Source organism: Mus musculus, chromosome 6 (assembly GCF_000001635.26).
Source record: "Mus musculus strain C57BL/6J chromosome 6, GRCm38.p6 C57BL/6J".
NCBI classification, from domain to species: domain Eukaryota; kingdom Metazoa; phylum Chordata; class Mammalia; order Rodentia; family Muridae; genus Mus; species Mus musculus.
In genome coordinates this window covers 29,506,261-29,525,258 of record NC_000072.6, presented here as the reverse complement: position 1 = coordinate 29,525,258, position 18,998 = coordinate 29,506,261, and the positions used below count along the sequence as shown (strand labels likewise).

The 18,998-nt window shown below is 49.4% G+C and overlaps 1 protein-coding gene and 1 long non-coding RNA gene across 17 annotated transcripts in view; one reads left to right on the top strand and one right to left on the bottom strand.

Moving 5' to 3' along the window:
* Positions 1 to 554: 554 nt before the first annotated feature.
* On the bottom strand, positions 555 to 18,087 carry Gm26627. 3 transcript variants are annotated; one of them, XR_868830.2, is made up of 4 exons: positions 17,308 to 17,395; positions 16,372 to 16,820; positions 12,179 to 12,289; positions 555 to 1,382 (listed from the first exon to the last, which is right to left on the bottom strand). It is a non-coding gene; the product is annotated as a predicted gene, 26627 (long non-coding RNA). The 3 variants fall into 3 exon arrangements; XR_868831.3 differs by lacking the exon at positions 12,179 to 12,289 and having other exon boundaries at positions 17,308 to 18,087; XR_868829.3 differs by lacking the exon at positions 555 to 1,382 and having other exon boundaries at positions 11,989 to 12,289; positions 17,308 to 18,087.
* The window catches only part of Kcp (kielin/chordin-like protein), a 34,842-nt gene continuing 33,099 nt past the window's right edge, over positions 17,256 to 18,998 (top strand). For 9 of the 14 annotated variants that reach the window (XR_003956221.1, XR_003956220.1, XR_868762.3 and 6 more), the window contains exons 1-2: positions 17,313 to 17,402; positions 18,028 to 18,117. Coding sequence is in view for 7 of the 14 variants with exons in the window: in XM_011241070.3 (XP_011239372.1) it covers positions 17,333 to 17,402; positions 18,028 to 18,117 (160 nt within the window). In the remaining 7 variants the exon portion in view is untranslated. Of the gene's footprint in view, positions 17,403 to 18,027; positions 18,118 to 18,998 lie in introns of all 14 variants that reach the window. The other 5 variants (XR_003956222.1, XM_017321660.2, XM_030255489.1 and 2 more) reach the window with 3 other exon arrangements.

Below are 18,998 nucleotides of genomic sequence, written 5' to 3'. Positions count from 1 at the left end.
TATTACATTTATTTTGTGTGTACATCTGTGGGTACACATAAGCATGAGTATGTCAGAGGACAACTTCAGCCAGTTCTCTCCTTCATATGCCTGGCCCAGGGACTGAACTAAGGCTGTCAGGCTTGCCAGCCATCTTGTTTACCCCCCCCCCCCCCACACACACACCCCATTGTTCACTTTAGCTAGCAAGTAAAATATATACATTGTAGACATACTGTTTACCCTCTACATTTAAAGCCTTAGATTGCTGACAGATACCGTGGTATTAATTAATTAGAATTGTGGCTTCTTCCTTAACCTCTGCTGCCTTCCCAGGGATGTCTGGATTAGACTTCAATGAGCAGAGAGAATCCAGTGGGTTTGTTTTTGTTTTCCTTCTCTCTATATATCTCCCCCTCCTTTCACTGTAGCTGAATATAAAATGGAAATATATTATTTGTATCTGCTGAATATATTACCCTCTCATATATGCTAGGCACTCTATCACTGAGCCATGTGTCCTTCTGTTTCACATTTTTAAAATTAAAACTCTGGGTGGATCCAGTCACAGTGGCGCATGTCTGCACTGGGGCAGCTGAGGCCTAAACTCAGCGGCAGGCCATAAGATAAACGGGGCTCCGAAAAGATTCTGCTCCATTCAGATCCTGTCTTCCCTGACAAGGAGCCCCTTAGCCAAAAACTGCCCTGAGCCAGAGACCTGTTTCTGGAGGAAGGAAAGGGGTAGTGCTCATTCAGTGAACAGAACTCCAGCTATTCCAAGAACGAAGAGTCCCCTAGGCTCCTGTGCACTGTCACGGGCAAAAGGGAAGTGAGGCCCCACTCTGATGCTTAAAATTAATCTCAGTTCCCCCTGCTCATTCAGGGGGGCCCAACAGGGTGCAGAAAGACTCCATAGTCCTAGGAGGGCATCAGGAGGTCCGGTGACTCCCCCACCAGTGGTATGACGCTGTCACAGATGAGCTTGTGATAAGAAGTAACTTTGTTGGCTTTGGGCAAAGCCATGGTCCAAGTAAAGGCACAGAGAGAGTTAGAGGAAGAGGGAACCGAAAGAAACCCAGTGTAAATGACAGTGACTTAAGGAGAAGCTAAGCACACTCCAGTCATCTCGAGGCCAGCCCACTTTAGACAGGGCCTGAGAAATGCCAGCTGCCGTTGTTGCCCAACCCCATTTTCTCTGGCCTGGGCTTTGCAGGTTCTCTGGACTGGCCTGTTTGTCTGGGAACTTGCGAGTGTGACATCAGGTTGTGAGTCCAATGGGGCATCAAATCCCAGGAATTGTGAGACATGACACGCCTCCTGTGCTGGAGCCAGCTTTCCATCCCTGAAGTGAGATGGTCCCATCCCTGTCACACATGGACGATGTCAGATGCTCACCGAAGCCCCTGCCAGGATAGAAAGACAAACTCCCTGTGCTGGAGTTTCCAGTCTGTGGGGCGAGACAATGAGGCTCAACACCTTTCAGGTAGCAGGACTGGGTGAGCTTTGAGGGGCACCACACAGGCAGCTTTGCCTGAATTCAGTGGAGAGCCAGAGCAGAGATTGATGTGGCTCCCTGGCTTGGAATGTTCCAGTAGTGTTATGACCTGTGCTGTGGACACTGCAGCCAGCTTCCTCTCTGTTTCTATGAACTGCTGCTTCCTCAGCCTTCTGAGGTATGATGTGGAAGTCCCCCACTCAGCTAGAACGGTCACATGGGCCCCTTGGACCTCGGGTCCTCACCTTTGCCCACCCACACTCAGTCTCTCTTCCCACAACCTGGGGCCGAGGAAGCTGAGTAGACACCACCGCCACCCCGGGGCACCGGCTCTCTGCTTCTTTGTCTCACTAAAAAAAGAAAAGCTACTTCCCTTTCTCTTGCTGGTCACCTCTCCTTTTCGTGATGTCCTGAGTGGACTCCATTTTGACTTTACTCCTTTGTTTGGGCCTTGCTCAAGCTGGCCCTAAACCTTCAGGAATGCCCCCACCACCCCAACCCAAACTCCAGCATTTCCTGACATCTTGTATCTCCCTATTTACACCCCAGACCCAGGGGTCTCACTAGGGCTTGCCTTTCTCATTATTTCCTTTAAACAGCTGAGGTGCAGATGTCTCACTTTCCTGTGCGATTCGTCTCCTGTCAGCCTTCCTTGGGTCTGCCTCGGTGTTAGCACCCTCTCCACTTTTGGCCTGGTTAGAAAGGCGCTCAGACTCTACTGGGTTAGATGGCCACACCTCCCACAGTCCCTGAATTTGGGTTTAGAATCTGCTAAACTCAGCATAAACATTACCCCCAAATAACTTCCCTCCCCATTGCTGCACTCTGTCACTAAAGGGCCAGGGCCTCCCTGTTGCCACCAGTCCTGCACTGTGGCTCACAGGACAGGCATTTGGCACGGAGGAAAAGGAAAAAGAAGTCTGCCTGTAAACTTTGGACTTTTGGGATTCTGGCAGTGTTCGTGGGTTGTCCCCACAGGAACCAGCTGAGGATCTCTTCAGAGTGAAAAAAAAGCAGAGAACCTGGGAGCTAAAGTCCCCTGGGGAGGCTCAGAGGCCAGGGCCCTCTCCTTTCTTGCTTACAAGGAAGAAGAGGGTGCCAGGCCTCACTAGAGTAGACCTAGAGTTGAGTTCTTTGAAGGCCAGTGATCTATCTGGGTCCTCAGCGATTTCTAAAGTTCTCCAAGCTAAGACCCTGATGCCCTGCCAATCTGTGGTGTTGGGCACACTGGAGCCATGATGGAGCTGAAGGGCCCAGAGACTATGGAGACCTTCTGCCCATATGGGGCGGTCCTTCTGACATAGCCTTCCCTGTTTCCCAGCCTTCTCTTCCTCACTGGCACTGCCAAAGCCATAGAGATGCTGGCAGGCCTTGATGCTTGACCAGGAGCCATTTCTCGGCGATGGAGGTACAGGGAGAATGGGGAGAAGAGACACATGCTCAGGCCTCTTCCAGGGTCTTCTATATTAGCTCACAACTCTACAGAGCTTTGCTGTGCAGTAGCAGATTCTAGATACAAGATCACACTGAGATCTCAATATATGCCAGACACATTAAGCGCATGTGACATCTTGATATCTTTGATTGCAGGCAGTCACTAGGCTGGAGAGGTTTCTAGTATCCCCATTTACTGAAGAAGTTAGCTGAGGTCCTGGCTAATTAACTCCATGGATTTTGGCACCTTCTCCAGCTTAAATCTCTATGCGTAGGAGGTTAAATTTTATCTATCTATCTATCTATCTATCTATCTATCTATCTATCTATCTATTTATAACTAATTTGATGATTTTTTTTTGGAAACTAACAGTAGATTTTATTTTATTTATTTGGGGAGAGGCATGGGGAGAAAGTCTCACTATGTGACTGGAACTTGCTATGTACACCAGATTAACTTCAAATTCATAGCATCTGCCTCCCTCTCTTTCCTGAAGGTTGAGATTAAAGGTATGCACCACTGCCTGGATTACTTTTTATTGTTTTTAGACAGGGTTTCTCTGCATAGCCTTGGCTATCCTGAAACTTACTCTTGTAGACCTTACTGGGCTTGAACTCACCAAGGTCTGCCTGCCTCTGCCTCCTGAGTGCTAGGTTTAAAGGTGTGCACCCAGCTAGAATAATGTTTAACTTTATTTACTATTATTGTTGTGTGTTGAGTGTGTGGATATGTGTGGATGTGTCTATGAGTATGGTGTGTATGTGAGTGTGTGTGAATATGGGTGTGAGTGTATATGAGTGTGTGAGTGTATGTTTATGTGGGTGTGAGTGTATATATATAAATGTATGTGAGTGAGGGTGTGTGTGTGAGTGTATGTGTGTGTGTATGTGGGTAAATGTGAGTGTGTGTGTATGTAGTACGTACACGGGGAACTGCAGGTGAGCTGAGATGCTCTTGTAGTCAGAGGATATCTTTCAGGATCTAGCAGCACGGATTCTAGGCATCACACTCAGGTTGTGAGGCTCGCTCTCGCCACAAGTGTGTGCTGGGATTTCTTGCTCAGGCCCTCATGCTTGTGAAGCGAGTACTGTTACCCACTGATGTCCTTCTATATACCCCACCCCGCTTCTTACAGTGTTAGGGCCTGGCACTTGCTAGATGCCCCTGAGCTAAATCTCCCCCCACCCCTGTGCATTCATTACTGTCTTTGATGACTTACTGCTTGTAGAAATGTTACCCAGACATCTGTCTTTATCTTCAAAAGTCAAGATCTCTTCTCTGAGAACATACCTCTGCACCTAAATGTTCCCCTCTTTTGCAGTATTGGGGATCAAACCCAGGGCCTCTGTGCATGATAGGCAAACCTATACCACTGAGCTAAACTTTCAGCCTGCAAAACCTTCCCTTCTATAGTTGTGTTAAGGAAGGGCCCTCTAATGACTTCAACTTAACTAGTTACACATGCAGTGGCCCTCTCTCCAAAGACGCTCGCATTCTGAAGCACTAGAGGGTAGAATTTCGATACATGAATTTGGGAAAGGGGGGCACAAATCAACCTATGAGCATTTCACACATCCTGCTGTCACTAAACCTGAGGCCGTTATTTCATTCTCATGCACAGAGCAGGTGTCTGCTTGCTCTTCACCTGAAGAGGCAGAGACTCTGAAAGAGGAGGTGGTTTACCAGAGGTGCACAGCAACTGGGAAGCGAAACACGGGGATCTAAAGCCAATTGCACATCAGTGTCTTCTGTCACTGCAGTCTGGTGATGCTAGATGCTTGGCCTTAGCTTTTGTTCAGTCTCTCTGCATCCCAGAGCTCCCATTTGTAAAGTGGACTTGATACACTGTCAGCAACAAAGCACACTGCTTGGAATGAAGACCAGCAGGCCCAGTGTCTTGCACACAGGGTATATGACAGGAATAAACACAACAGCAGCCATTCCATAGGGCAGGTCCCACATTCTGTTGGTTCTCAGCTGCTTTAGTGACCACTCTTCTGGACTGTCTTAATCAGTGTTCTATTGCTTGCTGTAAAGAGACACCATGACTATGGCAACTCATATAAAGGAAAATGTTTCACTGAGACTGGCTTACAGTTAAGGGGTTTAGTCTATTGTCATCATAGCAGAAGGAATGGCAGAATGCAGGCAAGCAGGCATGGTGGTGGAGGGGTAGTTGAGAGTTCTACATCTTGATCAGTAGGCAGTAGGAAGGGAGAGACACTGGGCCTGGCTTGAGCATCTAAGACCTTAAAGCCCCACCTGCAGTGACACATTTCTTCCAAAAAGGCCACACCTACTCCAACAAGGCTATACCTTCTAATAGTGCCACTCCCAGTAGGCCTATGGGGCCTATTCAAACCATTATGCTGGCTATATCCCCAGAGCAGATGGCACCCAGGGGGCATGAAGATCCCTACACTCTAACAGCTTTGAGCCTCCTGACCCCCAGAACAGGCTGCCCCTGAGATCCCTGAGATGTCCCCAATTTTTGCTTTCCTTTCCCTTCCCTCAGCCATGTATATGTATATATGTATGTATGTATAATGTGTGTCACACACACACATATGTATACATGTATATATGTGTACATGTGTGTATATATGTATATATATGTGTGTGTGTATATATACATATATATATATATATATATATATATATACATATATGTGTTTAGAGAGAGAGGGAAAGGGAAAGAGAGGGAGAGGGAGAGGGAGAGGGAGAGGGAGAGGGAGAGGGAGAGGGAGAGGGAGAGGGAGAGGGAGAGGGAGAGGGAGAGGGAGAGGGAGAGGGAGAGGGAGAGGGAGAGGGAGACAGCTGCTGCAGCTTCCTTTCCCACAGTTGGACCCTAATATTGTGTGTGCCTCAGAGGTGGTTTCATGCCCTTGAGATGTTGAGGCAAGCAAGAAAGTGAGCTGCCTTACCTAGAAAGAGACCCTTGAGAAACCAGGGAAGTAAAAAGAGTGTGTCAGGGAACATGGGCTTGGCTGCTCTCAAAGCAATGGTCAGCAGTGAAGGGAACAGTGTCTTTACAGAACTGAGCTGCCTTTTACACACACACACACGTACACACAAACACACAGACACACAGACACACAGACAGACACACACACACACAGACACACACACACAGACACACACACAGACACACATAGACACACTGAGAGACACAGAGAGACACACACACACAGACACACATAGATACACAGACAGACACACACACAGACACACAGACACACAGACACAAACACATACACAGACACACAGACACAAACACATACACAGACACACAGACACACAGACACACAGACACAAACACACAGACACAAACACACACACACAGGCACACACACACAGACACATGCACACCCGTATGTAATTGAATTTAACTGTAAGTAAACTAAAAATAACCTATAGAGACAGTTTCATGTGTGCTGACCTCAAACATACCTGTTTCTGGGTGCTGAGATCGTAGATAGGCACCACCATACCTGGCTCTGGGGAGTAAACCCAGGCCTTAATGCAAGTTGGACAAACATGCCAACTGAGCTACTGCAGCCTTATCTCTAAAAGTAAAATTTGAGGAAATTTAAGCCAGGCAATATGGTATATACTTGTATGCCCAGCGTTTGGGAGATAAAGGCTAAATAATCAAAGCCAAGGTTTGTCTGCATGCGACTCTGTCTCAAAAAAAGGAAAGAAGGAAGAGGAGGAAGTGGATGATGAAGAAGAGGAGGAAAGTTAAAAAATATTAAAAACAACTCTACCTGGCTTCTCTGGGTTATGCTCCCACTCGCCTGCCCATGGGTCCCTGTGGATCTTGGCTGCTCAGCTTTAGCTAAGCTGAGGTCTTAGAAGGACATGGGTGTCATTGAACAGAGGGTAGCTTTGTAAAGGGGACATCCACAAAGGCCTGACCTGGGAAACAAAAAGCATTTGGGAGATGCCACCAGTGGTGGGCCAGCCCTCCTGCAGGAAGGCTGCCCTCAGGAGTTGGGGTACAACCAGGTGTGGGCAGAGAAAAGAAACCCTACTTCTCTTCTTTTGAGTTCCTAACTATAGCAGATAACTCTTGCCAGACCTCGAACCCACAGAGCGTCTGGTCATGTAGGCAATGTGACTACCTGTTTTGAGTAAGAGTAAGGCAGGAAAGGTCATAGGATGGCACAGGGAAGGGTGGTAGATAGAGAGAAGCTGAAGCCACTCGGGCAGAAGCCTTTAGGACCCAAGGTTACCCCAAGCTTCACCCAAATATGCCAGCCTTTTGCAGGCTGGGATTTCCTGATTGGATAAGGTTGTGAGTGGATGAAAAGCCGCCGATTCTTGAAGGCTGTAAGAACCAGGTGAGTGGTTTCCCAGGATTCCCAGCCTTTCAGGTCACTAGGGTCACTTTTCTGAGGACTCACTTCTGGGCCTCATATATATTGTGGACATGAGAAGGGATCAGGGTGGAATGGGGACCTGGGTGGCTGTGTTAGTTGTTTTTTGGTTGCTATGACCAAATATGTGATGGTTCAGGGCACAGTCGGCCATGGTGGGGAAGGTGTAGCGGCAAGAGTTTTAAGCCACTGAGACCTCACTGCACCTACAGGTGAGAAGGCAGAGAGAAATGAATGCACCCCTCATTGCCCCTCTTATTTAGTCTAAGAACCCAGCACATGGGATGATGCCCCCACATTTGGGACAGTTCTTCCCTCCTTAGTTAAGCCTTTCTGGAAACACCGCCATACACACATCTGGAGGTATGCTTCATGGTGATTCTAAATCCAGCCAAGTTAACAATAAAGATGGGCCACCGCAGTACCCCTGCCAGGCACTGAGAAACCTGCAGGCCCTTCCTGGATACCTCCCCAAGGGATGGGTCCCTGAGAACTGCTGTCTCCATCTGGGCTACTCAGGGACACAGGCTGAATTTCTGGGACACAGCTGGGTGTCAGTTCCTCCCGAGATGGGAGAGACAGCTGTATGCAGAACTATTGGCCTGTGGTTAGTGTAGCATGCATACGTGCAAGGCAGTTGCTGAATTCCTCCTTGCACGCCCCCTGCTGGGAGGAGCAGAGAGTGACCACAAGTATTTTCAGGCTGCCTCGGAGACAGAGCTGGTGGGCAGCTGGTCGGACTGAGACTTGTCTCCTGCCCATGGCAGGACAGAGGTGGGTGTGGCACAGCTATAGGCACCTGCACAGGTTTGCAGGTGTGTTCTCTCTCCATCACACCACCACAGACCTTGGTCTGCTTGTAAGTCACACCTCTAGACCCACCTTCGAGGGTCAGAAACTGAGGTCTGAGGGACAACCCTCTAACTGGGAGGGAGGCTGAGGGACAAAATGGGAGGCAGAAGGCCTATGTCTGGTCTCCTCAAGAGTCTCTGAGACATTGGGACTCTTCCTCTACCTTGAACCAGACTTGGCAGGTAGCAACTTTGGTTACAAGGTTTAGGATTCCAGGAAGCCAAGCATGGTTGAAATGAGGGGTGGGGGCCTAGGTGAAGGTTAAAGGACAGAGCTCTAAAGAGTAAAGAATTCAGGAGCCTCCCACAGTCCCTTAATCTCAGTGTTTCTTCCATTCAGACCCTGTGGTCTGCCCTTTATTCCGTGGCCCGTCTTAGAAGGCCCCAGCTCAGATCCTGAATTCTATGAACCTCAGTAAAGGGGAAGCTCTGCTGGGATAACCCTGTGGGTGTAAGGCCCTAGATGGACAGCTCAGGGGTTCTTTCTGGTAGGTGTTCCAGGGAAGGATAGCAGGCAGTAGTGGCGGTCACCAGGGAACCCTGAGAGCAGCCAAGTCATATGTCAACACACATGTTCCTAAGGGCATTGGCAGTGTCCTGACTCCTACAGTCCAGGGTGATTCCATGAGTATGAGGCCCTCCCCATCTCGTCAAAGCTACAGCTCCTGCATCACTACTGTGAGCATCTCGGTGTCTCAGTTCTATTTCCTGGGGACCTTTGGCCCAAGGCTGTCCTTCCTTAGGCATATCCTGTAGACAGCCTGCCTAGTGGGGACAAGAAGGCGATACAGTGCACTGCCCTTGGGAAACCATTGAGAGAATAACTAATGTGCTTGGGTCTTAAATGTGACCCAATGCAGGTATGTTTAAGGCTTGGTCTCCAGGTAATGGTGTGAAGAGGTGCCAGAAACTTCAAGGGCAAGGCCTGAGTTGGAGGAAGTATTAATTGATGGTGTCCTCTAATGAGCGTATCATTAATTGCTGGTATCTTCTAATGAGCGTATCCAGACCACAGTCCCTTCCACTCTCCAGCATGGTGGTGCACGGCTATGATCCTGCACTCGGGAGGCAGAGGCATGGCTTGAGGCAAGAGTCTAGCCCTGTCTCCACAGTGAGGTGAGCCCACCGAGAAAGCTAAAACGTCCCGTTAGATTGGGGAAAGGACTTGGTTTTCACTGCTTCCTGTCAGCACTGGACTAGAAGTCTCAGTTAATACAGCAAGACGAGGAAAAGACAGACGACATTCACAAAGTGAGGAGAAGATAGAACAGTCCCCGCCTGCAGATGATGCAACTGTCTATGTATTAAATGTGAAACTCTTTTTTAAAAAACTAGAATTATAACTGCTGATGAGGTAGGATAGAAAGGCCAGGAAAATCATGTGGAAATGAGAAGGGGCCAGAAGATCCCCACCCCGGATCCAGCTGAAGTCTTTGCCAGCAGCAGGGGAAAATTCCAACACAATTAGCAGCTACTTGAGACTGTCTCCCTCCCCAGCCACGAGCCTGCCATTTTCTAGGAATCTTACCAAAACCTCCCATTTACAAGGAAAAGATGTGTCTAAAACTCCTTAAATACCCACCCCCTCCCTAGTGGCTTCTGGCTACCTTATCAGGTCACAATTTCAGCAAGCCATCTCATGTGTCTTTTATTCTGTGAGAAAGAGAAGGGGAAGATGGTTTAGCCACCTTTTGAGATGTGGCTTGAGAGTCAATTAATAACCTATATGGCCAGTGCTAAGACAGATAACTACTTATGTTTTTTTTGGAGAAGCCTGTTAAACCGTATTGAACATGTCTCTCCTCAGGTCTGACTTCTGGGGCCCCAATCAGTCATCCAGGGTTAGGGATGAGAGGAACCACTGAATTTACGATTCCCCACCTCATCCTTGGACTTAGGGGCAATAGGAGGTGAGGCCCCTAACATGTCCATCCAGGAAGGGGCAGAGATAGCAAAGACCTTTGGGAGTTCACCCAGCACAGTGCCAGAGTCCCCAACAGAGGGGGATTAAGTTGTGTTGGGGAGCTGGAGAGAGTCACAGAGACAAACCTACTGACTCCTGAGAATTTTAGTAATGCATTCAAGTTGCCTTATTGGTTTTTTTTAAAGATTTATTTATTTATTATAAATATATACACACTGTACTTACATATAATACTGTCAGTGTCTGAAGACACCCCAGAAAGGGGGCGTCAGATCTCATTACAGGTGGTTGTGAGCCACCATGTGGTTGCTGGGATTTGAACTCAGGACCTTCAGAAGAGCAGTCTTAACCGCTGAGCCATCTCTCCAGTCCCTGCTTTATTGTTAAAATATAAACTACTAGCCGGGTGTGGTGGTGCACGCCTTCAATCCCAGCACTCGGGAGGCAGAGGCAGGCAGATTTCTGAGTTCGAGGCCAACCTGGTCTACAAAGTGAGTTCCAGGACAGCTAGGGCTATACAGAGAAACCCTGTCTCGAAAAAAAAACCAAAAAAAAAAAAAAAAACTGCTAGCTGAATATGGTCTTTAACTTAGTCATAATTACAGTGAAGAATACAGATTCTAGATGTGTTAGCCTATTACAGGTACTCCATAGCACCACACGGTCACCTGGTGACATAGCCCAGATACAGAACATATCCACCAACACCAGAAGTTCCACTGAATCACCCAGGAGGCATTGGAGAGTCTGAGAGTGGGGCCTGAGGGCCAAGAATGAGATAGTGAAGGGAAGACACTTAGCGGACAGCCGCATTCCCACCCCTCCAGTCCTGTCCTGTTACCACTTAGCAGCTAAGAGATTTAAATTCCAGTGAGTCTCCAGTGGCCAGTCAAAAGAGACTGGGAAGATAGTGAGATGAACCAAGTCTGACACCCGAGTTTAATCCCAGGACCCATGTGATGGAAAGAGAGAACTGATTTCTAAAAGTTCTCTGATGTCCACGTGTGTGACATGGTGCATACATGTCCCCACCAATAAATGAATAACTATTTAAAAAGAGGAGCTAGTGGACTGGAGAGATGGCTCAGCGGTTAAGAGCACTGACTGCTCTTCTAGAGGGGCTGAGTTCAATTCCCAGCAACCACATGGTGGCTCACAACCATCTGTAATGGGATCTGATGCTCTCTTCTGGTGTGTCTGAAGACTTCTACAGTGTACTTACAATATAAAATATAAGTAAATAAATCTTTTTTTTTAAAGAGAGGGAGAGGGAGAGGGAGGGGGAAGGAGGGGGAGGAGAAGGGGGAGGGAAACAGACCTGCCTGGCCTCCTGGGCTGGTGAAGCTCTCTTCTTTGGTTTTAGAATAGAAGGCTTGGAGATCATTGCCAGCTCTAAAATATGCCCACCCACCAGGGTTGGCTACAATGTGAACTTCAGCAAAACTACATTGTTCTCTCACAAAAGCAAGCAAAACAAAACAAAAGCCCCCCAAAACAAACAAACACAAGCACATTTCTAAGATCCCAGCAGGTTGTAGGTGCTAGAGAAGTGCAGTCCTAATTGTATTGTCCTGTGGGCAGTGACCCGTCAGGAGCTCAGACTTTGATCCTTGACACAGCCCCTGGAGTTCAAGAGAGTGGACCGGAAGCCTGCACTGCTTCAGAGAAGCCGGAAGCTCAGCCGTGGGGAGCGCAGCCATAAAGAGAAAGCTCTGTGATGAACTCCAGCTGACGGCCTTTAGTTCCCCAGCCGTTTCTGCTGGATGTGTCTGGGTTGATGACGCATGCGCCCTCTCTGCTCTCATTTGTGCTTCGAAGCCTCACCCCAGCGGACACTCTGTTCTGCCCCAGACCCTCCCTCTCAGGAACTCCAGCTGATAGCCTCAACAGGACTTCCCCACCTCCACCTCCACCTCCCCCCAGCCCCACCCCCACCTCCGCTGATCTCTTCTATTGATTAGTCTATCTACTTACTTAAACTTACTCATTCAAAATGGACAAACAAACAGAAAAAAGGCCACTCTAGACCATTTTCCAGACTGCATAGCACAAAACTGGCATAGTAGGTAGTCGCTCCAAGATGCCATTTCTTATAAAAAACGAAAGAGGACTTACAGGACGATGGAAAGGCTGGTGGTGCCGGGAGTGATGGAGCCCATGACACCCAGTGTCCTGTGCATCAACTGCTGAGATAACAAGGGGACCGGGTCTTGTGCTCCTGCAACCCTGCAGTGATGGAGTCAACATTAGAGACTTTGGGATCTCTGTGCACTTTCTTTTCTGGTTTTTCTTGTTTACGAAGACTGTTCATTGATCAAGGTCACTGCCATCTCCATGGGCTTTTGCTAGAATGTAAAACTTCCTCTGTATATGAGACCACAGGGGGAGACAAGAAAACAGGGGCAGGTGCAAGAATCCAAGCAATGAAAAGATTTACCTGAGACCTGCATAAGGGGAAAAAATAAAATATACCTATAAAACAAGGTACAAATAATAAACTATTTTTAAAAGACAAGAGTTCTAAAAAGGCAATAAAGTCTTCATAATTAACTAACTTCTGGTTGCATTTGTCCCCAAAGGGATTAAATCAATAGATCAGAAGTGCCCTTTAAGGTCACATGAACGTTTTAAGGTCTGGATGTCCTGCTTGTTATATTGGGAAGTTGTAGTGTGTTGTTGGAGCTCTCTGGGATGTTGGCTGTGGAAACAGGGTTATGTTGCTCCCCACAATGCCTGGTTTCCAACCCAAGCATGTCAAGTGACTCTCCAGGGCCCTTGTCTGGGATGGGCTGCCCCACCTGTAAGTTGACCGGGAAGAAAGAGAAAGCAAAACAGGCCAGAGTTAGAACACTGTGCCTGGGGCAACCCATTTCCAACAGAGTTTCCTTCCCACGGTTTGTCCCAGGGCATAAAGGTGCCACCAAGGCAAGCTTGATCAGGAACTGCAGACGACTGCCTTAGCCTCCCCAGAGGTTTCTGCTGAGTGTTTGTACGCCTCTGATTGGGTGATGTTTCTGCTTGTCATTTGTTCTCATACTTGGAAGCTTCATCCTTGGGGACATTCTGCTTGCTTGGGGCTCTCTCGGGAACTCCAGCTTGCTGCCTCTGCAGGGTTTGCCCGGGACATTTCTGCCAGATGATTTGAGTACCTGGTTTGATATTTTGTTCGTCCTCTCTATGTCATGTATTAATACACTTAATACACTTACTTATTCAAAACCAAAAGATGCTATTGTAGATCATTCTCAGGATGAGGCATTGATACCAACCAGGGGGTGAGTGCTTATTTATTCTGCCCTGCGGCCCTGCAGAGATGCTCTGTGCGACTAGATGATCAGTGGCTGCTCTCTACAGCAACCTGTCTGGCTCACCATCCTTCCCTCTTTCACTCCTTGTATCAGAGATTCTATTTCCTGGGATCACATGCCAAAATAATTTTGCTTGTAGGTCTTTGTCTTAGTCTCTGCCTTCAGAGGACTCAGGGCAAAACAATCCTTGCAACCACACTGACAAAGGTTTTTAATTATTTAAAAACAGGCACAAGGGCTGGAGAGATGGCTCAGCGGTTAAGAGCACTGACTGCTCTTCCAGAGGTCCTGAGTTCAAATCCCAGCAACCACATGGTGGCTCACAACCATCTGTAATGGGATCTGGTGCCCTCTTCTGGTGTGTCTGAAGGCAACTACAGTGTACTTATATATAATAAATAAATAAGTCTTAAAAAAAATAAAATAAAAAAATAAAAACAGGCACAAAACATAGCCTTGGTTGGCTTAGAAATTGCTGTGGGGACCAGGCTGCCTGAAACTCAAGAGATGCAACTACCTCTGCCTTCCAAGTCCTGGGATTAAAGATGCATGTCACCAGTCTGATTTAACAGACTACTTTTATATTCCCATTTCACAGAGGAGGAGCCTGAGATGAGAAGTTTCAGCATCTACCAAGACCACTTGAAAGGTAAGGAGTAGGCCCACCGGGCACAGGGGTTCTGTGAGGAAGGGAGCAGGGATGGAGTGCTAGGGACCTGACATTGAGCTCTGACCCTGTGCCTTACACGCAATAGGACTTTGAACAGCTTACTCAGGATGTATCAGGTGGTTCATGGGTGACAGAGGGGCAGAGGCACCCACAATGCATGATTGGAATACAGATTAGAGACCATGAGAAAAGTGGCACAGGCCAGGAATCATAAGATGCTTGCCTCTTCCAGGTATGTATGTATTTATGTACGTATGTATGCATGCATGTATGTGCTGGCTGGTTTTGTGTGTCAACTTGACACAGGCTGGAGTTATCCCAGAGAAAGGCACCTCAGTTGAGGAAATGCCTTCATGAGATCCAGCTGTAAGGCATTTTTCTCAATTAGTGATCAAGGGGAAAGGCCCCTTGTGGGTGGTGCCATCCCTGGGCTGGGAGTCTTAGGTTCTGTAAGAAAGCAGGCTGAGCAAGCCAGGGGAGGCAAGCCAGTAAGGAACGTCCTTCAGTGGCCTCTGCTCCTGCTTCCTGGCCTGCTTGAGTTCCAGTTCTGACTTCCTTTGGTGATGAACTACAGTGTGGAAGTGTAAGCTGAATAAACCCTTTTCTCCCCAACTTGCTTCTTGGTCATGATGTTTGTGCAGGAATAGAAACCCTAAGACAGTGTGTGTATGTGTGTGTGTGTGTGTGTGTGTGTGTGTGTGTGTGTGTGTGTGTATGTATGTATTTGTGACAGAGTTCCTCTGTGTAGCCCTGGTTGTCTTGGAACTCAGTTTGTAGACCAGGCTGACCTCAAACTCACAGAGATCTGGTGGCTTCTGCCTCCAGAGTGCTGGAATTAAAGGTATGCACCACCACGGCCTGGCTAGGATTAATATTTTCAATCCACACAAATAGTTTCTGAGGAAGGCAATTAGAGGTTAGGGCCAAAGATGAGAAATTGGCTACTGTGGGCTGGTGGGATGGCTCAGCAGAGTAAATGGCTTACAGTGAAAAGGGTGATGACCCAAGTTAGGTCTGCAGAGGAGGGAGAATCCTGGAATCACCCTCTTAGGTCCACATACATGCTGTGGCGCTGAGGCACGCACGGGCCCAAACACCGCCAACCTGCTCCCCCAACACTAATAAATACAAGAGACAGAAATCAGCCACTGAAAGTGACGCCTCTTGTCTGAGATCACACAGAATTAAGCAATAGGCCAGACTCCGACTGAGGCCTGGCAACCTTGTTCCTGACCAGTCTGCCATCCTAACCCGCTTTGCAAGAGGCTCCCAGGTGACAGAAACAATGTTCCTGCTGGAGATGTGGCTCAGTTGAAAGAGTCCTTGCATGCATGAAGCCCTGGGTTCCATCTGGAACCCTGAATATAATCTTCATGGTGGTAAGTTCCTGTAACCTCAGACCTCAGGAGGCAGAGAATCAGAAGCCCAAGTTCGCCCTTGGCTACCTATGGACTTTGAGGTCAGCCTGGACTAGAGACTTGTCTCCAGGATATTCTTTTCTCTTCTTTTCTTTTCTTTCCTTCTCCGTCTCTGTCTCTGTGTCTCCTCTGTCTCTGTCTGTGACTCTGTCTCTCTCTTTCTGTCTCTCATTACTTCCGGGTTTGGACAAGAGCTGCTAGTTCCTAGTTCCGTTGGCTTCCATTGGCTCTGGCTTTTCCTTTGCTGAGTGACCCTAGCTCCAAGTCACAGGGGAAAGGTTTAGTCACAGTCTCCCCTCCGCCTGCTGCAAACTGCTTAGCCCCAAGAGGGGCCCTCACATCTGCGAAGAGACCCTGCCCTCTTTTACTCAAGCCTTGACTCCAGAGGGAGACCTTCAGTTCCTGCCCTGCCCCAGCTGGGGAAGGGTGACTTCACATTCCAGGTCTTCAAGGCCAAGGCAGGGACTTCTTTGGCTGGATTTACAGCCCCACCCTCCGTGTCCCTCTGCTGTGAACATGGGGCCCCATCCTGCCTTCCCAGCTGCACAGAGCTGTTTCCCAGTCCTAGGCTCTGGACCATTTTCCTATTTCCTCACTTTGGGCTCCTCCCCTGAAGTAAGCCCAGGGCTTCCTACTCCTGCTGAGCCCTGAGTCCAGACTTTGGAAAAGGAGCCCAGCCAGCCAGAGAAGGGAGGCTGGGCATTTGGCCTGCATCTGGTGTAGATGTGGTCGGTGGGCTCCAGGAGAGAGATGTGGAAGTGAAGAGTGGGTGCTTTTAATCAACACTGACTGTTGTTTGTTCTGAGTTCTTACCATCTGACAACCCCTCCCCTCCCAGTGTGTGTGTGTGTGTGTGTGTGTGTTTGTGTTTCATTTAAGATTTCATTCACATATCCCAGGCTGGTCTCAAACCTGCTCTTGTAGCTTATGGTGGCCTTGAATCCTCCCATCTCCTTGCTTCAACTGGGAAAGCTGGCATTGCGGGTGTATGCCACCACACCAATTTCCATAGCAGGCTTCTTGCAGTTCAGCTCCCTGGATTCTTAATTTAGGTGACTTTGTCTGCTGCTCACTGTACTGTGGATGCTGGTTCCACTGCTTATAAACGGGATAACAGAGGCCCTGCGGGAAGTTAGGGGTTATATATTTAGTTTGGGGGGCTTAGACGGGATTAGGGTGGAGCAAAGGTTGGAAGGGAAACAGGTATACGAGCCCAATAAAACAGAACAAAAGAAAGAAGGAAAGAAAGAGAGAAAGGAAGGAAGGAAGGAAGGAAGCAAGCAAGGACGAGAGAGAACTATGTTAACATACATCACATACGTGCCTGGTGCTGGGGAGGTCAGAGGTGGGCGTTGGATTCCCTGAAATAGAAATTATAGATGATGGTGAGCAGCCACGTGGGTGCTATGAACGGAACTCAAGTCCTCTACAAGAGCAGCAAATGCTCTTAACCACTGAACCATCTCTCCAGCCCCTTGCAGAGGGTTTTCAGTCCAGCTCAGCCTTCTGTTCCCATAAGCCCATGAGGTGGAAGTAAAGTCACTGGGACTGTCACTGGGACCCCCTAGAGGATGAGCAACCCCAAAGGGCAGGGACATGGTTGCTCCTGGTCGCTTACCCCGCACCCAACTTCCTGCAGAGCTTGGAAGACTGCTATGGGTCAGGATCCTCAGGGGAACGGGGTGGGGTGGGGTGGATTGGGGTGGGGTGGGGTGAGAAGCCCTAGGTGCGATAGGGGAGCGGGCACCAAGGGGCGGAGAACCGCGGAGCCCTCCCTGAACAAAGACTGGGTGGGCGGCGGCTTGAGTCTCCGCACCCCGCCTCCCGCAGCGCCGGCTGAGCACAGACCTAAAGCGAGGCGGGTCGAGCGAGCATGGCGGGGGCTCGGGCGGCGTTGCTACCACTGCTCCTGCACCTCGGGAGCCTGGCGCTGGCCGCGCGGGGTGAGTCGGAGCGTCCTGGGTGTGCCCCAACTTATGGCTCAGCCCAGCAGACCGTCGGACCGGGCCAGACCACTTCTCCATCCCCGCCTGGGTTGCGCGTCGCTGGCCGGCCTTGGTGCTCTCTCTCCGTCCTCCCCGTCGGTGGGCGAGCAGGGTGGGGGCAGGGCGGCCAGACAGGGATTGCTGAACTGGGCCGGGTCCTTCTGTGGTCCCTGCCAAGGAGTCCTAAGTAGCGGTGAAGCAGAGGCTGTCCTGGCATCTGAGTATCTGAAGTTAATTATTTGTATTGAGGAGAGGGGGAGGGGAGCGCTCTCTGTGGGAAATGACTTAGTCCTGTCCGGCTTGCACTTATGGTTGGTCTCTGCAAAAGCAGAGTAGGAGGAGGGTAAGGGGAAACCTGAAGACAGTTTCTGGGGAGCAACCAGATTCGTGCCACTTCCAGGACTTTCTGCAGATCTTCCAGGAAAAGGGACTGAGCCTGTCTTCAGCTGGGGATCCAAGAGGACACCCTGAATGGCTCCTCGGCCCCCTCCGTTGTGCCTGCTTAAGCAAAGCGGGAGGAGCTGGTTGGGTGCTGGGGCTTTAAGGGTTGGGTCGCTAGAGGAGGTCACGCTTGGGGTTTCAGATACTGAGACCCCGCCCGCGAGCATCATCCTTGTGGATGGAAGTTGGGCAGGGAGACCATGTCAAGACAGTGCCAATTTCTGGGGACAAGGTGAGAACAGAATGCATGGGATGCTGGTGGTGTGAAGGTAGACCGGCTGGGACCTGTGGTGGGGAGAGCTGTATGGCGGTGGGGTGGAAAGCTGGGCAGTGCTGTGGTGACAGATGAAGTCTTAACTTGCTGCTTGGCGCCTTGTGCTGTGGAGAGAGGACAGACTGCAGTAGGAGACTTTCTCTTCAGCTTCTGTGAAGACAGTGGGATGGGGGTGGGGGTGGGGGAGGCCGTGGATTATGAGACAACTGAGGGAAACCAGAGACTGGTGGGAACTAAGGGATACCGGAGAGTAGCACTGAACCCCAGAGTTGGGGTGGCATTTATTGAGCCCCGGAAATTGGGCTGGAACGTCCTCCTCTTTATGGTGACAGTAGAAAGAAAGGAGCAGGTGACATCCCCCTGCTTCGCAGGCCTAGTGTCCCTGGGAGAAAGACTTTCAGTTACTCCAGCTCTTCCTGATTGAGTTGCCGCTGTGAGAAAGAAAGGCCAGACATCTCCTTCAGCCCCTTTCTTGGTCAGCACTTCTGGGGACCCTTCCACTCCATGATGTCTGTGGCCGGTGCCCTCGCCTCTACCTTCCTGCCTTGAGAGTGGGCATAAGGTGAAGAGAAATGTAGCTGGGCCCCACCCCAGGCCTAAGCTCAGAGGCCAGGGCTTCCTTCCTGGACATAATGTTATCTAGTCCCAGGGACAGGCTGCCCTCTCTGTCTGGAGTGCTGCATCTGTTGGAGTGTTGCATGCTGTTGCCAACACAGCACAGCTAGCTTCTGCCTTCCAGAGCCCACTGCATCCAATATGGGGGTTCCTGGCTTCTGCCACATGCAGCTCCTTTACTGACAGGTATAGATGAGTGGACACGCGTGGACATACACACACCA